The sequence below is a fragment of the Tauraco erythrolophus genome, chromosome 5, assembly GCF_009769465.1.
Source record: "Tauraco erythrolophus isolate bTauEry1 chromosome 5, bTauEry1.pri, whole genome shotgun sequence".
NCBI lineage: Eukaryota > Metazoa > Chordata > Aves > Musophagiformes > Musophagidae > Tauraco > Tauraco erythrolophus.
In genome coordinates this window covers 77,178,902-77,195,489 of record NC_141469.1, presented here as the reverse complement: position 1 = coordinate 77,195,489, position 16,588 = coordinate 77,178,902, and the positions used below count along the sequence as shown (strand labels likewise).

Sequence of the window (16,588 nt, the reverse complement as noted above, 5' to 3'; positions counted from 1 at the left end):
GGATTTCCCACGTAAGGCTCTTGGCACGTTTTGGATCTTAGCACGAGCACTTCACAGCTCTGTGATCTGCCAGAGCAGTTGAGAAATGAGGTGAATTCTTAGAACACCTTCAGTGGTCTGGACTGAATGACCAAAGTCTAACGTGCCTGAATGTCTGTCCTTGTCATTTGTCTTTCAGGTCCTCAGGCTCCATCAGCCACCAGCTGATCACATCGCAGCAGTGTAGGTGTTGCCAAGAGGATCAGGAGGTGTCCTGTCTGCTTCGCAGCTTGTCTTTTGTTCCTGCTGGGTAAACACCAGAGAGTGCCCAAGACAGAGGCAGAGCACATGTTTTAAGAGAGCTGACAAGCCAGCTCCTGCACATACATGCATCTGTGTAAGAGTACTCCAAGTCCAGGGGCTTCTGTGGCACTGCATGGATGTAAGAACTGTTGTATGTGTGAGGTTAGACTCTGCTTTTTGAGAGATGATGCTCCGACGAGGATTTATTCTATTTCTCCCCCGACTCGTAGGCCTGCTGGTGGTGGCCTGTTGCTCAGTGTCTATTGTTTATATGTTGGCTTGCACACCTAAGGGTGACAAACAGCAGCTTGCCTTGCCCAGGGCGCACAGCCCGACTGTGAAGGAGGGATATGAAGCCATTCTGCAGGAGCGAGAGGAGCAACACCGCAACTACATCATCAGCTTAAAGAAACAAATTGCTCAGCTGAAGGCTGAGCTCCAGGGCAGGGGCGAGCTGCTTAAGAACGTGCAGGACCAGTACCCAGACCCCTTGGACATTCGGCTTGACCACAGTAACCCGGAGAAGGCCCAGACTAACTTGCTGGCTTTCCTCCACTCCCAAATAGACAAAGCAGAGGTGCACAGTGGAGTTAAGCTGTCCACAGAGTATGCGGCCGTGCCCTTTGAGAGCTTTACTCTGCAGAAGGTGTACCAACTGGAGACAGGGCTGACACGTCACCCAGAAGAGAAACCTGTAAGGAAGGATAAGCGAGATGAGTTGGCAGAGGTGATCGAGTTAGCTGTTGGGAGTTTGAACAATCCAGAGGGGGACAGCAATGCAAAACACCGGGTATACACAGCCTCTGACTTCGTTGAAGGTTTGTATACAGACAGGTTAGAAGGTCCATGTAGTGCTGGTGAGGGGTTCTGGTGAGACTGTGCTGCTGAAGGAGATGGGCTGTATCTTAGAGCACAGATGTCTGGAGCAGTGTTAGTGCCCAGCGATGCTGTCTTAGGCACAACTGTGGAATGGCAGCTTTCCTGGGGAGCAGGTCTTTGTGACACAGAGCCTGCCAGCCTCTCGTAGTGACCGTCGATGTGTGCTCACAGCTGTCTGGTCATGCGCGTGCCTCAGAACTGACAAAGCAAGGAGTGAGTGACGAGGCTGCAATCCCAGATCTGCTACCAGTGTTAAGACTGACAACCATAGCTCAAATCCAAACTCCAGTGTTACCTTTACTTCCACCTGCACAGCTCTGCCAGAGTCAGAGTGGCAAGACAGGTTTGGAGGACAGCAGCTGAGGAACTCAGTAACTCAGCTGGTATCACCTGTATCTTCAAATGACGAGGAAAGTTTAACCTTTACAGGGTATCTCCTATACTGGGAGTGGTGCACCTTTGCCTTTGGATTCTAAAATGAGCTAACCAGTCTTTACCCTCATGTGTAATATTGAGGCAGTAAGTGTGGATTTTTAACGTGCCACTTTTAACATGAACCAGTTTTTGCTTCATGTCTTCTGTCACTAAGTCTGAAGTGCATACTTGTTTCCAGTCAGACTGCTCTTTCCTGGTCAGGCTACTTTTTCCCAGACAGGCAGAGGCACCAGATGTATTCCAGGAGTTGTGATGTCTCTGTGATTGATACCTGTTCAGGTCAGTCCCTGCTACATGGCAGCCCTGAGTTAAAAGGGTCAGAACATGTGCAGCAGAAACATGAAATGAGACAAGATTTCACAGATCTCGTTTCCAAGGGATCACGACTGCTTCTCATTTGTTAAGAGCTACAATTTTACTTGTAATATGTCTGTCCTAGTTTCACTTCATAGGACCTGGTGTGTTCTCTGCGTGTTGTTCAGTAGTGTTGTCTGTAAGTGAGATTTAATCCATGGCTGACCTAGCTGAATTTAGTATACAAGGAAAAATTTGTCTTCTTCATCTTCAGACGTTTGTGCTTCAGACTTAGAGGGCGTGTGGGTAAGATGCCTACCTTCTATGGAACGACTGCTCTAATATGCTCAACACAAGTCTCCATGCTTATGCCAAATCACTGGTGATTTTGCTGTGGATTCTTTTCTTCATTGATATTTATGAACAGAGCAGAGCAAAATGCATCCTCCCTGTGACGAGGACGAGCTGTTGCTGTTGTGCAATAGCCAGTTGTTCATTTCCACTCTCTGTATATGTGTCTCTGGCAGTCATGGTATTGAGAGACAGTAGGTTCTTAAGGCTGTGCCAGGATATACTTGCCAGTCAGGCAGGTGCTTCCCACAGAAGTGACATGAGTTGTTCACACTGCGGAGACCTTGTTCAGGAAGATCCTGGCTCCCCTCTGGTCCAGGCACTTCCTCCATACCAGTCAAATTCCTCTTGCTCAGATGTGGGACTAGGGCATGGGCAGGGAACTGAGAAGTACTGCTGGCTGCCAGCATTTGAATGTATCATGGAGCTACGTGCTTCCAGTCTCCTTCTTTCTGTTTGTTTGGTTTATCAATTCACAATATGCTTCTATTGTTTATTACACAAGCATGTATGACTGTTTGGCACCAGCTCTTTCATGGAGAGAGAGTGAGAGGAAAGGAGGAGATGTTTCCTGACATACGTTGTTCAATATTCCATTAAAGTTACCCTTTTGATAGAATCTGCCTTTAGGCACAATCAAGGGTCTTTGCCTGGATACCAGTGCTGTCCTTGCAGAACAAAGCAGAATCTGGTGTGCAGAAAGGCGTGGGGAAGGGATGCACCCTGCAGTGCTGGCTCTGTGGAGGTTCTTCATGTGCTAATGGCCTTGCTGGCTTTCACATACCATGGTGAAATAATCCAGAAGCCCTGCGTGCAACTTGGAGCTCAAGAAACTGGAGCCCTGCAGGCAGCTCAGTGAGAGCTCAAGAAACCTTCCTCGTGTCCTCCCCTGCAAGAGAGGCCTTTGCTTCTGTAGGTGCAAGGTGATAAATTCTCATTCTTACTGAGCAGTGCAAACTGATTTGTTTGCAAATGCAGGGATCTGTGCATCAGGGCTGAAAACAAAGAGCTGACTTGGCAGAAGATTTCCCTGCAGAGTACCTTTGGAAGTCTCTGTCATCTCTTGGCAGCCTCTTTCCCCCGTCCTCCATTCTCCAAGAACAGCAAAAACTGCTGATCAAAGCACAGACAAATCCATTGCTCTGTATAACTTGAGCAGCAGAAGAGAGGACTGAGTTTTTTGTTCCAATTCTGCATTTCAAGTATGGTTTGGGCTCAGAACTTGTTTTGGAGACAGTGCTCTGCAGGTGCCACTGCCTACACAACAAGTTAGCAACAGGCTGGATTCCATGGCAGCTTAGGCAGCTTCGTCCCAATCCAGAAACACAGCAACCATGAGTGGTATTATCCAGCCAGTAAAGCCAGCTGTTTTCATTTTCTGGAGCTGCTCAGAGTAGCTGGAGCTTTCTGGGAGATGTGACCCAGATCTGCACTGAAAGTAACACCACTTAACCCTGTAAGCTTTTATCTTCCAGCTGCTTTAGCACTAACAGCACACACAAGCTGTATGCATCTCTTATGTTAAAGGTGGGTCTACTGCCCTCGTATTGAGGTTCAGCAAGTGGAGGGATGTGCTGAAATAAAAATCAGGTAGTCAAGGTCAGAGACAGGATTCAAAACCTGAACTGCTGGTCTTGATATGTGAGACTTGTGTCTTTGTTTCTGCTCAATTCAGCAAAGCCTTTGACACCAGCTTTATCCAAGTGTCTTGCTGATCCCAAGTCTCACTAGCGTAGAGAGTGGTGCAAGTTGATCTTGTTTCCTTGGGCCTCTTATGTGGATTTTTCTATTCTTGTGTGTCACATCTGGTACCTGTTGTCACTTTTTCAGTACCAGTTCATTGCTAACATATGCCAACAAGCAGGGTGTTGGTGTGGTGCAATAAATTTGATTAGGGTCTATATCTCTTCCTCTTTTCCATTTTGTGCCTTTATTCTTGTCTTTGCAGAGGGAAAATATTTCTTGAAACACTTCTTACATTTAAGGAGAAATGTTTTGTCTCTGTGACTGGGATCTCTTAAAATAAGCGTTGCATCCTCTGCAGTTTCCAGACAGAACCACTTGTGCGTGGGAATTAGACTGTGACCCTAGTACCTTACATCTGAGCTAAACTCCTTCTCAGCAGATTTGCTGTTACATGAAATTTGGATAGAATTCTCAGACAGTTCTCCTTCCAGGAGTAATAGCTGACACGTGGTGGAATTTTCCACTTTTTTTTCTTATTCAGAACCAAGAGAACCACACCTTCTCCCCGGGGCCTGAAACATGTCCATCTGGCTGCTGCACTGCTGCTCTCTAAGAGTAACATGTTCCATAATCCCATGCCTTTATTATCAGAACTTCGTATTTGATATATATAGATTTCAGCTGTAACTGAAAATATATGTACTTTAACAGTGTAAGGCATTTTACACAATTTAGATTCATAGCAATAAAGAACAGGAAATTACTATTCATGGTCGCTCAAACTCTTATGAGTACCTGAAATTGATTAATTAAAGTGGAAAAATGGAGAGAGGCACTTGGGCTGTTCAGCTGCTATAATCCTCCTCTCTCTCCCTTGTCCCTTCCACTTCTATACCAAGTTCACTGGTTTTCTGCAATGAGGAGTTAGTAAGAAACAGTATGGAAAAGATGAGAAATTTCTGTGTATTGTAATTAGGCAAAGCACTGATCTGTTTCCAACAGAAAGCCGGTTGCCCAGTGGACAGAATAACAGGTCTGGTCATTAATTTATATAAATGGCAGCAGAGCTGAATAGATTTGGAAGTAATTCATTTTTTCAAATACGGAGATAATAATTTGCAGACTTTGACAAGCCTGAGTGGTGTGTTCCATAAGTGAATGTAATCACTGTCTGGTGATACTCTTTCCCAACAAGAACCGTTCCAGAAAATCCCCAGATTGCTTTAGAAATGCTCTGCCATGATACTGTCAAATCTGCTGTATCATAAGTTTTCCTACCTGAAGTACGTGACTGTCTAGTGGCTGGAATTTTAAATAAGGTCTTGGAGACAAATGAAAAGGAGTAGCTTTGCTTTCTCAAATTGACAGCTAGTGGTGGTGGTGAGCTGCCTGATGCAGTTTTGACCTGGAAGACTATTGGGAGAAAGAATGATGTAGTTCCTCAAAGGATAAGATGCTGAATTTTACTCCATGTGAAGTGGGAAGATCAGTGTCATATTGAGTTAAAATGGGGACAATGAATGCTGGTAAATCCTGCATAAATAGCGGTTCCTGCAACATCTAACAGAACATGTTATGAGCACAGGCCCAAGGAGTGTTTCTGTTGACAGTAGGAGACCTGAAACCAATGGTCTGTGGAACTGAGGCTAAAATTGTCATCCACTCAACAGCACTTTGTGAAGGTTGCGTGGCTGTTTGCTGGTTATCAGCTCTGTGCAGATCTCTGAAACCTGTTTGCCTGCCCTGCTGAATAGAGGTCAGGTTTAGGGAGCTCTGTGAATCGCTGCTCCAAAGACTGGACACTTACTGCTCTTTATTCAACCCTTCAGTACAGGTATTTTTAGCTTCTCGCTTGTCCTTTCCCTTCATTTTAGGACCAGTCTCTCTGCTGACCCAAAGCTCCTGTTCACTTTTTTACATTGGGTTTCCAAGGCTTTGACTTTTCTCACTGCTTCCGAAAGGAACAGTGCGTATTCTGAAACACAGCTGCTGTAGTGTAAGCAACAGATGGTAAAATAATCTTCTTTTATCCATAGTGAACATCTCTCCTTTTCAAGGCTTTAATTTCAGGAGCAACCTTTTCAGGAAAAAGTTTTTTATTTTACTTTTTTAAGACTACTTTTTTCCCCTCCTTGTAGCTCATCTCTTAGAATTGAGACTGCTTGATGCATCTCTCTGAATCACGTAAAAAGTCCTGATGGCACAAACGAAGCAGTGCCTTCGGAAATGGAAAGATCTTGTGAAAGGCAGGGTGTTCTGCTGGGTGAGTCCCCAGAGTGACTCAAGACATTCAGACTCATTTCCAAGGCTCACTGCCTGACCTTGGGCAAATCGCTTCATTCTCTACTTCTAAAAAGAAGATACTTTAAAAAGGAAAGAAGATGCTTAAAAAAGGAAAACAAATGGTTTAAATGTGCATCAAGAATAACTATATTTAATTACCTGCATTAAACTTACATGTAGTTCTCTTCAAGATAAAATGTTAGGATTATAAATTCTTCGATTACTGTCTCACGCGAGGAAATCTGGCCTTCACTGAAGCTGCTTATTTTTAGCTGCAGCAGAAGTCCTGAACAAGAACAAAACTACAGAGACAGAAACAGCCTCTGCTGATGTGTGCATAGCACCAGGAGAGACCCCTTGGGTCACAACGTTCATTCTGCTTTAAGGTGCTTCTTGCTTATTTGGCAAAGATTCCTTTATTCCACATGTCACACATATCTCTGGGGAAGTGGTATTTGTGGGGTCATTGTTTCTTGGCTGGAGTAGAAGAGGATGTAGAAGCAAATAATTTGAGATGTTGCGGGGTAGATATTATTAAATTGGTTAATTTAATTTATATCTTTGTTATTATGAAGAATGTCAGTCCACTATGTCAAACATGAAACAGTCCTGTCTATTTCTCTCTAGAGAAAATGCAAATCAGATTTAATTTAGATTTTTGTTTAGCTTAATGTCAAAAGGCTGCCTTTGCCTTCCACAACTCAAACTTCCTTGGCAAGAGCTGTGTTCGAGAACTGCCTGAGTAAAGGAGTGCACCCAGCATCACACTCAGATCATCAGCAGGCTTTCTGTAAGAATGAATGGCGAGCAGCATTCAAAGGCCCAGATTTCTATTTTCTGGCCACCAGGAGGAGGATGAACTCACGTGCAGGCTCAAGTTGCATAACAGATGTAGTTCATGGTCTGCACCTTGGGCAGACTATATAGAAAAAGCTGGGGCAAGTCAAGGGCCCAGCTTTAAAAGATTAGCAGTAAAAGAATGGTGGAGCTGCTGTCTCACTAGATTCATCTGCCATGCTGGAGGGAGGATCGAAGGATTTGTTGAATCAGCTTATATTAAAAATAAAACATGAATTGAATAACAGATCAGTAAATCTGCATGTAGTATTAACCAACTGAAGTGTTCATTAAGAGTAAAATGGTTGCACAATGATAGTGAAGACAAGACAGTCCTCAGAACTCTGGCCAGATACAATCACACCTCATTAATCTTTTGGATGTTCTGGACATACAAGTGTAAAAGCTACAATACAAGATGAAGACCTTATGTCACTTTGCTGTTCAAAGGCAGCTTTGACCCAGACCTTCACAAGAAATACAGACAGAGCTGACAGTTGATGGGTTGGACGCACAGCAATGTTACGCACCAGGGAACGACTAAGATTAAAAATAATTTAAAAAAAGCATCATTTTGGTCAAGTTGTTCTTCACATTCTCCCAAATGGGGAGAAAAAAATAGAAGAAATAAGACAAGTAGAGTTTTTTTCCAGCCATGTTTTGCTTGTCTCTTGAGTTTCTGCAAGAGATGGAAGGCAATTATATCCTTCTACTGATGAAGTTGTTAGTATGTTTACAGTGGCTTAACAAGTCAGCATGGGATCCATTTCACACATCGAGTATGTTAAAAGGTCAGTCCATAAAGGGAATAAGTACATGTTTGTATGAATTAAAATCCTTGGAGACCGTGGATTGTGTCCTGAGTTTAGTCTCTGACAAACTCCATTGTGTCATCATTGCAGACCATTACTCAATGAGGAGTGGGCATCATTGCCACGAAGAAAATAAAAGTCTCCTGAGAGCTGAGTAACAGGAGAGTTTTGTCCTGATTCACAACGGGTGAAGTTGATGGCTCCTGGGGCCTGGCTGCATAGTTTTACTGGGGGTCTTTCCAGAGAACCTCCCAGAAAGAAGGAAATGATTGTGCTCATTGGGAAATTGCTTTTCTGGGAGATGGCCTAATCCCTCATATTGCAGAGAGGCAAGCTGCCTTTCGCTCTCTGCATCACCATTACCATGCGTGCCTGCAGTGTACCATTGGAGCAGTCTGAAAAATAAGGACAGTATGTCTGCTGGGTTATATTGAGCGTGAGCAATTGGTAACCTTCAGGGGTCTGTAACTCAGCCAAGCCCAGGAATGTGCCTGCAAGAATACCAAATAGCTCCTGCAGCCCAGGGCTGTGTCCCTGCCAGAGTGACAGCCTCCTCCAAACCATGGTGGATTGCGTACTGATTTAAAAGTAAATAGCTTATGCCTCTGCTGCCTTTTCAGCTTAGGTGTAACACACGAAGACTGCATCTTTTTTTTTCCCCCAGGAGCCCAGCATTAATCCAAAATCTCCTCTCTTTTGTTTTCACACAGGGATCTACCGCACAGAAAAAGACAAAGGCACGTTGTATGAGCTGACTTTCAAAGGAGACACAAAACATCAGTTCAAGAAGATTGTTTTATTCCGACCATTCGGTCCTGTAATGAAAGTGAAAACCGAAAATGTCAATATGGCTGACACACTTATTAATGTCATTGTGCCGTTGGCCAAGAGAGCCAGCAAATTTCGGCAGTTCATGCAGAATTTCAGGTGGGTTTCCATTCCAGTGCTGCCTTGGCTTTTTCTTACTTGGAAAGTAAGATGCGATTTCAGGAGTTATCAAGGCCTCACTCAGAAAAATCATACTACTTTTACATAACATTTCATCGTGCCACTAAGTCATTTTTGAGATTATGCAGGCTGAAAGATATCTGGCTGCTTAATGCACCGTGATTAGCAGTAAAAGCAACTACATTCCAGTCATCAGGGTTTCTGATTTGCATGTACCTGTCTCATGTGTCTCAACTTGTTTTGTTGGGGCACATATGACTGTGGCAACATGAGAATTTCATGCTATTAGTTGCAAAGGAACATTTCCAAGGAAAAAGGGAGTTGGTGCTCCCAGACACTTTTCCAGGCCCTAATAAAGAAAAGATTAAGGCAGTAAGAGGCAAGAAGGAAATATATTTGAACTTTTAGCATAGTTGCTTTTAAACTTCTTGTATTTTTCAGCACAGAGATGAAGTTTGGAGGGAGAATTTAATTGAGATACGGCTTTAAATAGCCGCCCAGAAAAGACAGTGTTAGTAACAGATACTGATTCTTACAATGGGATTTCATCTGCCTGATTACAGCCATCTAAAGATAGGTTCCTTGTCTAAATTAGCCATCTGATAAATGCTTGTTTTAGGGTGAGAGAAATCACCTCTGGTCATGCTGATCTCTCTGCTGATTACAGGTGAACTCTTGTTGACTAACCTTCATGCAAGTGAGGCATGATGTCTGGCATTAGTTCAGAGTGGTCCTAACCTTAGGCTACTGGCTTGATCTCTGGTTGATACTTAGATTTTGGTAAACATTTCTTAACAAAATGCCAAAGATTTCAACTCTGGAATATCTGTTACAAAAAATCAAGGTTAAGAGGTCGGGTATGTATAACTTCTTTAAAATCCCCCTTCCCATATTCTCCTAAATGCTGGAGTTATTGCCTGCCTGATGGTTCTTCCTGAGGCTGGATAGCCTGTTTTAAGAGAGTCCTCCTATTAATAAAACAAACATTGCTTAGAGAAACTTTTCCTCATCTGCCTGAAAGATAGTCTTCTGTTCCATCTGACAGAGGCAGTGAGCCCCTTTGTCAAGACAAAGACGAATCGTACCCTCAGGAATGCCTTCCAAGGTTCACCCTGCTCTGCCTTCCCCAGGGCCTGGAGGCTATTGAAAACAGCTAACTTCTGGGACAAGTCACAAATCTCTCTCTGTTCTCTAGGGAAATGGGCATTCAGCAGGACGGGAGAATTCACCTCACTGTAGTTTACTTTGGAAAAGAACAAGTGAATGAAGTCAAATTGATACTTGAAAACACCTCCAAGTAAGTACCTGACTATCTGATGTATGCTGTTCATATACAGCAATCGCACCACGAACTGCAGACCAGATAGCTGCCCAAACTCATAGTTGTGCCAAAAAGTTCTGAACTGCACTGGAGAAAACAGCTTTCTTGCCTTTGTATCAGATAAAAACAGTGTTACCCTGACAGTACCGTGTCTGCGGTTTTGTGATGTAGGTTTTCAGAACCAGAAAGCAGATTTTACTGATTTTTCTTCAAGGTAGCTCTTTTTTTCACACTGTTAACTTCATTAGCGCTTTTGAAAGTGGCTTTGACTGTTAGGACTGAAAATTGGCTTCCAAAGGCAGGTGCAGACAATTTCAGTACAGCACACAGGAACTAGACGCTTTTGGCCAGGTCTGGTCTGTCGTGTTTGCTTGCATAGGTGTGGTTGTCACGACCATGTGGCAGTGTAACCTTTTGTTATCATCTCCACGTGAGAAGACCCTTGTATGCATATAATGATATGACCACAGGTATTTTATATTTGCCTACTGAAGATATTTTTGTCCATCTAAGCCTTGTTGGTATTTTTTGTGAGGTGTGACCAAAAAGTGTCTGTGACAGAAATGCTGGTGTAGGAGTACACAGTACGCTATGTAGACATAGTGGAAATCTCCTCAAGACTGAAAGAGGAAATTTATTCCCTCAAACTGCTCTCAGAACTGAGATGCTACAGGTTTCTAGGTCAATTGCTTCGTATTGTGTTCCCGCCTCGACTTGTACTAAGAGCTGGAAAGAGAGGGTAAGTTGCTGAATATTTTCCTACTCCTAGGTCAGCCAACTTCAAGAACTTTACCTTCATCCAGTTGAATGAAGAATTTTCCAGGGGCAAAGGATTAGACATTGGTGCTCGATTTTGGAAAGGAAACAATGTTGTTCTCTTTTTTTGCGATGTGGACATATACTTCACAGCTGAATTCCTGAACTCCTGTAGATTGAACACACAGCCAGGTACTGTTACTCATGAAGTGTATTGTCTTTCAACAGATTTTTACCTATTGTGTAAGAGCCTTCACCAGAGTATTCTTGCCTTTGAATTGGTAATGAAGCTGCTGTAAATCATTCTTGGGACTTAGAGAACTAATTAAGATACATATAAAAATTCCATTGCTGGTTGGCTTTTGAAAGATCATAACACTCCTGCTCTCACTGTGTTTGAATTTCTTCTGTTCAGCACCTGTGCTTTCTGGAACAGGATCTTTTTTGTTAATTATATCCTCACATTCACATTCTCATGCGACGAACATAGGCTCAGTCCAAAACTTGTGTGATTTTGTCTGGATTTGGTCTGGCCTGATGTCGTGGGTTAGGTTGAACTGCCCCCCCCACACACAGCCGGTGACTCCCCCTCCCCCACCCCCAGGAATGAGGGAGAGAATTAAAGGATAAACGTGAAACCCGTGGGTTGAGATAAGAGTGATTTAATACAGATGATTTAATACAATGTAGGTGCTCACCACCCCCTCGTATGCGAAGCCCGTCTCGTCCCGAAAACTGCAAATCCCGGACGAACGCGAGGCCCCGAAATAGAGAGGGGCAGAGAGGGAGAGATAGTACTCCGAGAGTGGGAGTACTGGGAGAGAGAGAGAGAAAGAAAAAAAAAAAAAAGAAAAGCAATAGAGCGAAAAACACAGCAAGCGCAAAAGAGCAAAAGCGGCAAAAGCCAAAGCGCAAAAGCCAAAGCGCAAAAGCCCTTCTTCCCGTCTGACCCTCGCTTTTATACTGGGCATGACGCTGCACGATATGGAATACTAATTGGCCAGTTTGGCCCTCAGTCTTAAGTTCCACACAAATCACAAGGGGAATTGTGTCCCCCTTGTCCCATCTGTGCTCCCCCCTTATCCCGCCGTGCTTCTGCACTCCGGCACACTGAAAAGTCCTTGGCAGCTTGTTATCAGCGTTCTTCTCAGAGTGAGCCTCTGAGTAAAACCAAAACATGGAGCTTTTCTAGCTGTTAAAAAAAAAACCTCTGTCCCAGCTAAAACTAGGACACCTGAACATCTTGCAAGAGAGAGAAGTGTGTTTTATACAGCTTTTAACAACAACAACAAAAAAACCTATTGTCATTTCCAGGGAAGAAGGTGTTTTATCCTGTTCTCTTCAGCCAGTATAACCCCAGTATAATTTATGGCCGCCATGATTCCATCCCATCTTTAGAACAGCAGCTGGTAAGTACACCCTTCTCTGAATGCCTGCTTTTATTTGAACAAAGCATTTTTTAAAGGTGCATGTGCTCTGGGGTAGCATTTCCCTACTCCTTGTGCACAGTGACTACAACACAGACAAAACTAACTACAGCGTTCACCTTACTGTGAGTTCTGCAGTGAAGTTTGCCAGGGAAGTATCTTGGTACCATTTATTTTAACCCTTGTCTGATGTTTTATACATGGAACCTAAGAATTTAAACTGTCTACTTCTCTGTCAGGATGGATTTTCTAATCGTCGAACAATGCCTCCATCATGTGCTGTCTTGGGGTGACAGTGCCTGATCTTGCTCTCATTTATTCCTTGCACTGAATAGTTTCTTTGCTTGCATCTCGAAGAGCTGACATTTGTAAAAAGCACAGATATCCTTAGATGAGTCAGTGAAAACAGAATTCCAAGAGCTGTCACAGTTATTCCCCCATTTACTTGAACACCTACAGTGGCTTTTCCCATCCCACAGTTCATGGTTAAGCTGCCTGTGAGCAGACAGTGTGTTTCTGAAGTGTACCACGTTGTCTCAGAGACAAATGACATGCTTGGAGCTGTCTCTTCTGGCTTTAATCTTGCACCGATACAACACAGCATAACTCCACTGATTTCCATGATCTCACCTGCTTATCTTTGGTGTGACAACAAGACATTATTTTTAAAAACCTTGCCATAAGGCATACGATTAAAACATGTAGCTAAACCCAGACGAATCTCCTTGATGAGCAGGAAGCTGTTGCGAGGAAGAAGCAGAGCACCCAGACGAGAGGTTCACGTGAATGCTAGTGGCACTGCTGCAGATGCTATTCTCCGTTCTCTTGTGATCTGGCATTGCATTGTCTTGAAGCTAAAGGGGTGGAAGAAGCGGTGGCTTTCCCTTTATGTACACCTTCCACTCTTGCTTCTCCCCAGAGTCAGCGGGTCACGGCCCTCTGCCCACTTGTGCTGGTAAGAGGCTGAATTTTCAAATTGAAGCATAATCCAGCTATATTGCTTCATTCAGTTCCTCTGGTCAGGTCCCAGCCTGCCACAGCTCTTACTGCCAGCCACTGCATCCATCAGGGCTCATCCTGTCCCAGGCTGGATGCTGTCTCCAGAGCATCCCAGCTTCTGTTGCTGTTCTTGGTAGGTAAGAATTAGGCTGTTGTGAGCCCAGCAACAGTCACAGCTGAAAAAGATCACTAGGGGTCTGAGTCCAGTCTTCTGTCATCACTAGCCCCACCTCGTGCAATCCCTCTAGAAAAATGAAGAATGAGAGTTTGAAAAGTTCACTGGAAATATTTTTAAATATTTTTTTGTCAACTGCACCCTGTGTTCTCCAACAGGTAGCCAGAAAGTCTTTTACTGAAGAGCCTGGAAAATCCTTTCCACTGTTATTTTCCTCACAGGAAACTTGTTCTGATAATACCATGGGATTCATGTTAGCTCTTCTCTCTCTGATGAGAGCCCGTCAGGGATCCTCAGGCTTGTAAGCACTGTGCTTGGGAAATGAAATAGAGCTTAGCTCCCAAGCTAGCATAAATTCCACAGGATTGTGCAAATATTTATAGCTAATATTTGAATCATAAAATGTGATGCTTATGTCAGAAAAGCTTCTTGATTTAAAGTAGTACTGCCAATCTCATTTTTATGTAGATTTTTCTATTTCCAGCCCACATTAGTTCCCAGGCATGAGGCCAGATCCGTGCCATCGAAACAAGACAGTGTTAGCTCTCTGTCCTGGTACTCGGGCTGCTGAGAAAAAAAAAAGCCTTCCGAAATCTTTGAAAGGATTTGATTTGTGCAGCAGCCACTTGCACTAATGGAAAATAATAATGCTAATGCATATGAGTAGCGCACTGGAAGGGCCTCATTATGGAAATGTCTAGTTACAGTGCAGACCTGACAGACACAATCTTGTTTCCTTTTAATTGGCTTCTGCAGTGGCTTGGCTTTTTCACGGAAAGGAGAAATAAAAAAAGAGAGAGCAATGCAAGCAGTAAAATGAAAAAAAAAGCCATTGAAATGACAAGGGTTATCAACAAAAAGGGGAGGCATAAACAAGAAATCAGGAGATACTATTCTGGAAGAGGAAGTTTTAGTAAAGGAAATGCTGGGATTCGTAAATTCAGAAACAGAAATTCTGTCTGGTCATCTTCTGTAACTTAGTCGCAAGTGAAGCCAAAATTTTCAGAAAAAGCTGCTAAGGGGTAGGTGTGTAACCAGACCTTCTAGACTGTGAAGTACTGCTGTCTTGCTTAGAGGATTTAAATACCTGTCCCAGTCTCCCAGTCCCTTGAAACTCCTGGATGTCTCACCAGATTGGGTGAGACGACCACTCACACACGACTTACGACCTTGGGGTAGCTGTTTTTGAAAATTATAGCCATGGTTTCTACCTGTAATACATAATGTTTTCATGGTCCATCTCAGTAACGTAAGCTGCACATTCATTATTACAAAGGTTTTATGGGATAAATGTCTACCACCTAGCATTGCTGGACTTCAATTTTAGATGGATTTAGCAGTTCTGTAATGGAAAACTGTTCTTAACACTTTCCTAATTTTTGTCAAAACTAAGGTAATCAAAAAGCTGTCAGCTGTGCAATCAGATTAGAACCACTGTTCTCTTCCAGAGCTCTCGTGGTCCGCAATCCAGAAGCCACCATCTGCTCTACAGCAGAGTCTGGTTTCCCTGGTTTACCAGTATGTTTCCTACGTAGGATTTGAATCCTGTAGAAACTAATGATTTTGGAGGATGTTTTGACTGCAAAGAAGCAAACTCCAGAGAGCGATATGATATTGCTCCACTTGGTCTACAACAGCAGGAGTGGAGCGAAACCTGATCATTCCAGATCAGAGGGTTTATCCATGACAGCTAATGACACAGCTGTTTTTTGAGGGGCAGAAAGATGCAATGAATATCTGCAAAAATTCAGGATCAGCCATGGATTTACGTGTGGAAGAATAAAAGTGCTCCTGTTTCTGACTGCATTGAGGGACTTGTCTGCTGCTTACACTGAAAGTATTCCTGCTCCCATATAAACATTCCTTTCCCTCCATGCAGATTATTAAAAAAGAGACTGGATTTTGGAGAGACTTTGGTTTTGGGATGACTTGCCAGTACAGATCTGATTTTATCAACATAGGTAAGAAAAATACACTTCAGCCTTTTTACTGAAACATAGAAAATTGTTATCAGCTTCCTTTGGCCAGTGTGTCCCTTGGCCAGTGTGTCCCTTGGCCAGCACTGCCTTTAATTTGCAGCAGTGCTCTGGTTAAATGTTCAGACTATTCCTGGGTGCCAAAGAGATTACCAGAATATAAACACTGCTCAGTACAAATAAAGCAATTTTGTCTGATAGTGAAAGATTGGAAGCTAAGAAATTTGAACGCTTTGATGTTGGCAGAAAGTGTGGCTGTTTTAATGGTCTGACTGGAGCCGGAGAACAATTGTAGTGCAATTAATAGCATCAGGTTTGCTAGTATGTATCTCTAGTTTTATTTTGGATTTTGTTTGTGTCAGGTGGCTTTGACCTGGACATTAAAGGCTGGGGTGGTGAAGACGTACATCTGTACCGCAAATACCTCCACAGCAACCTCATCGTAGTCCGAACGCCTGTCAGGGGCCTCTTCCATCTGTGGCACGAAAAGCAGTGTCTGGACGAGCTGACGCCAGAGCAGTACAAGATGTGCATGCAGTCCAAGGCCATGAACGAGGCCTCTCACGGCCAGCTGGGGATGCTTGTTTTCAAGCAAGAGATTGAGACACACCTGCACAGGCAGAAACTGAGCAGTAAGAAGACATGAAGCCAGAGAGGGAGGTAAAAAGCATCTGAATTGGACTGTAGTGTGTTTTGGAAATGAGTTGCTAACAAGAAAAGACAGGATGAGACTGAAAGGGGATGGAGGTTCCAGCAGGACGGCAGCAAAAGAAGATGAGGGAAAGTGCTTGTGCTCTCTTCCTCTCTTCTGTTGGTTTTTTTTTTCTTTTCCTTAATAGGGCTTTTAAGTGCTCCATTAGCCTGACTGTTGAGCACTTGCTTCTGGAGGAGACTGGAACGCTTGATGAGATTCAAGGTCACGGAGACAATGAGCGTTACATAAATGCCAGCGTGGTAATCACAATTACAAATGGATGTGCTCTCCCACTGAAATGTTTGTAAGATGTGTACAGTTATTGAAAGGACTGACCCTTTGGTGGGCCAATACTAATGAGCCATTTTCTACATCTAACCTGACATATCTAAAAAGGGCTATTTTTGAATCAGTAGAGAGCTCCTGCTCTGAG

The 16,588-nt window shown here is 43.5% G+C and overlaps 1 protein-coding gene across 1 annotated transcript; it reads left to right on the top strand.

The window, feature by feature from the left end:
- Positions 1-466: 466 nt before the first annotated feature.
- On the top strand, positions 467-16,107 carry CSGALNACT1 (chondroitin sulfate N-acetylgalactosaminyltransferase 1). Its single transcript, XM_086611914.1, has 7 exons — positions 467-1,100; positions 8,570-8,786; positions 10,003-10,104; positions 10,898-11,076; positions 12,199-12,293; positions 15,365-15,446; positions 15,824-16,107. Exons 1-7 carry the CDS (start codon positions 467-469, stop codon positions 16,105-16,107), a joined length of 1,593 nt encoding a protein of 530 aa, XP_086468040.1.
- Positions 16,108-16,588: the final 481 nt, after the last annotated feature.

Bases quoted from the DNA above. Each gene is read 5' to 3' on its own strand.
- CSGALNACT1 (XM_086611914.1), top strand. From the start codon at position 467: ATGATGCTCCGACGAGGATTTATTCTATTTCTCCCCCGACTCGTAGGC. The intron at 11,077-12,198 runs GTACTGTTACTC...TGTCATTTCCAG, and splicing joins TAGATTGAACACACAGCCAG to GGAAGAAGGTGTTTTATCCT. The intron at 12,294-15,364 runs GTAAGTACACCC...CCCTCCATGCAG, and splicing joins CATCTTTAGAACAGCAGCTG to ATTATTAAAAAAGAGACTGG.